This window comes from Gloeophyllum trabeum, assembly GCF_000344685.1.
Source record: "Gloeophyllum trabeum ATCC 11539 unplaced genomic scaffold GLOTRscaffold_00002, whole genome shotgun sequence".
NCBI lineage: Eukaryota > Fungi > Basidiomycota > Agaricomycetes > Gloeophyllales > Gloeophyllaceae > Gloeophyllum > Gloeophyllum trabeum.
Genome location: NW_006920411.1, coordinates 220,254 through 222,127, shown reverse-complemented (window position 1 = coordinate 222,127; position 1,874 = coordinate 220,254). Strand labels below are relative to the sequence as shown.

The following is a 1,874-nucleotide window of genomic DNA, read 5'->3' as shown; positions in this document are numbered from 1 at the left end:
ATCATACTCTTCCGAAATCTGCTGCATCAAGATATCGGGGTCGACTTCGGGAGCAGCAGGGGCAGGAACACCGGGAATAACGGGCATGGTACGTGCCTGCATCTTCGCCATCATCTCAGCTGACGACAGCATGCTCGAGGCAAATCTGGCGAGGTAATCTGGCAAGCACGACACTATAGTCGACCTCATGTCCTTGTCGTCGATCTCGACGCCAAGCGACATCAACTCCTCACGCTTCGTGGCAAGCCCATCGAGGAAGTTTCGGATGTTTGCCTTTGGTGGACACTTGCTCGCGAGGAAGCGCTTTCGAAGGTCGGTCTGTGCAAACATGCCCTTCGAGGTGAAGTCCAGCTGAATTGCCGCCCAGCGCTCCGCTACGGTCCCATACCGGCGGATCTTCATCAACGCAGAGTCAGGGAGCTTCTGCGATAGAAGGTAACGTGCCGTAGCCTCATCATCGTCCCACTTCTGAGCCTTCTCTTTCTCATCATCCGTCGGCGTAGTACCAGCAGGCTGAGGACGAGTAACGGACCCAGAGAAGTGACCCCAGAGCTTCTTTGAGGCCACAGCCTCTTGGAAACGCTCAGCGAATATCGGCCAGTTGACGCCGCTAGGATCAAGCTTAGGCACAGACGAAGGGAGGGTGTCGGTAGACTGAGTAGTCGCCATCGTAGATAGGGGCTATGTGGACAGCGAGAGCAATAGAGCAGGGAAAGCTTGGGCTCAATAACCTGTTAAAATAATATAATATATTCGACCTTTGCGTAGACGTGCACGTCTGTGAACGAACAGACAAGTAAACCCACTTAGCACGTCTAACGAACAAGTGCAAAGATCTCGCATTACCTGTGAACGAACAGACAAGTAAACTACAGGTAATGGTAAGTCCATGAACGAACGGGTTCGTGAATACAAACTCACCCCACTTAGCACGTCTAACGAACAAGTGCAAAGATGGGGGTGTATCTACGGGGGCGTTGTACTTAAGGTCCTCGAGCTCGCAAGGTACAGTACAACAATCTAGATACGTCAAAAGGCTATCACAACGCTATATGAGCTGTCAGAGTGATAAAGAGTTACGATAAGAGAACGAAAGATAAACATAACCCAAAAAGGAAAGAATGTCGCTAAATTTGGAATCCGTGCAGTTTGCCACAGCCTGAGAAACAGAGCGGTGTCACCTCTCTGATTCCCACAGTCGCTCCAACATCTTCGCTATACAAAAGAATATCTACAATTTTTTCCCGATTTTACAGTAGCTACTGAGCCCAAAGTTTGCACCGCACGGTGCAAAGGTTTCCTGGCTGGTGTGGCTGAAGCGTGACGCGCCGGTCGGAGTTTAAATTTGGCAGGAGTTGCCGACCCCCATCAGAAAGGATACTCAAAGAGTACCCCAAGCAGCTGGGAGCAGAAACAAAATATATATCACACATGTACTAGTTTCAGTTTCTCAAGGGGACATATAGAGACCACTGAGCAGAAGAAATCAGGGTTCCAGAGGCAGCAGAGATTGAAACACACAGGCCCAAGATGCCTGCCACCAAAGAGACTTGTATCATAGTCTCTGCCACCCACACGTCGACTCAGACTATGTGTGTGAAAAACAATCAATGTTGAGACTAATTCCCACAGTAACAATCCATCAAACTATTCAGCAGTCAGCATATTATTTCAGAACACAAGTGCAATATCCAAGAACCTCTTATAGCCAACATAAGATCAATGTGTATGTACCAGTAATGATTGGATTGAAAGGAAGCACAGCCCACCAAGTTGACATGCTTCAACTGCTGCATGTCCTAGACTAATGAGCAAGTGGGCAACTATGACATCTCTCAACTACAGAAATGCGCTTTCTGCAGTCAAGCTATGTC

The 1,874-nt window shown here is 48.6% G+C and overlaps 1 protein-coding gene across 1 annotated transcript; it reads right to left on the bottom strand.

Annotated features, from left to right (window-relative positions):
• Positions 1–309: 309 nt before the first annotated feature.
• Positions 310–669, bottom strand: GLOTRDRAFT_34064 (uncharacterized protein; the record flags this gene model as incomplete). The annotated part of the gene is made up of 1 exon (XM_007863551.1): positions 310–669. A coding segment is annotated over one exon (360 nt), but the record flags the coding sequence as incomplete, so codon positions are not given.
• Between the last annotated feature and the right edge of the window lie 1,205 nt (positions 670–1,874).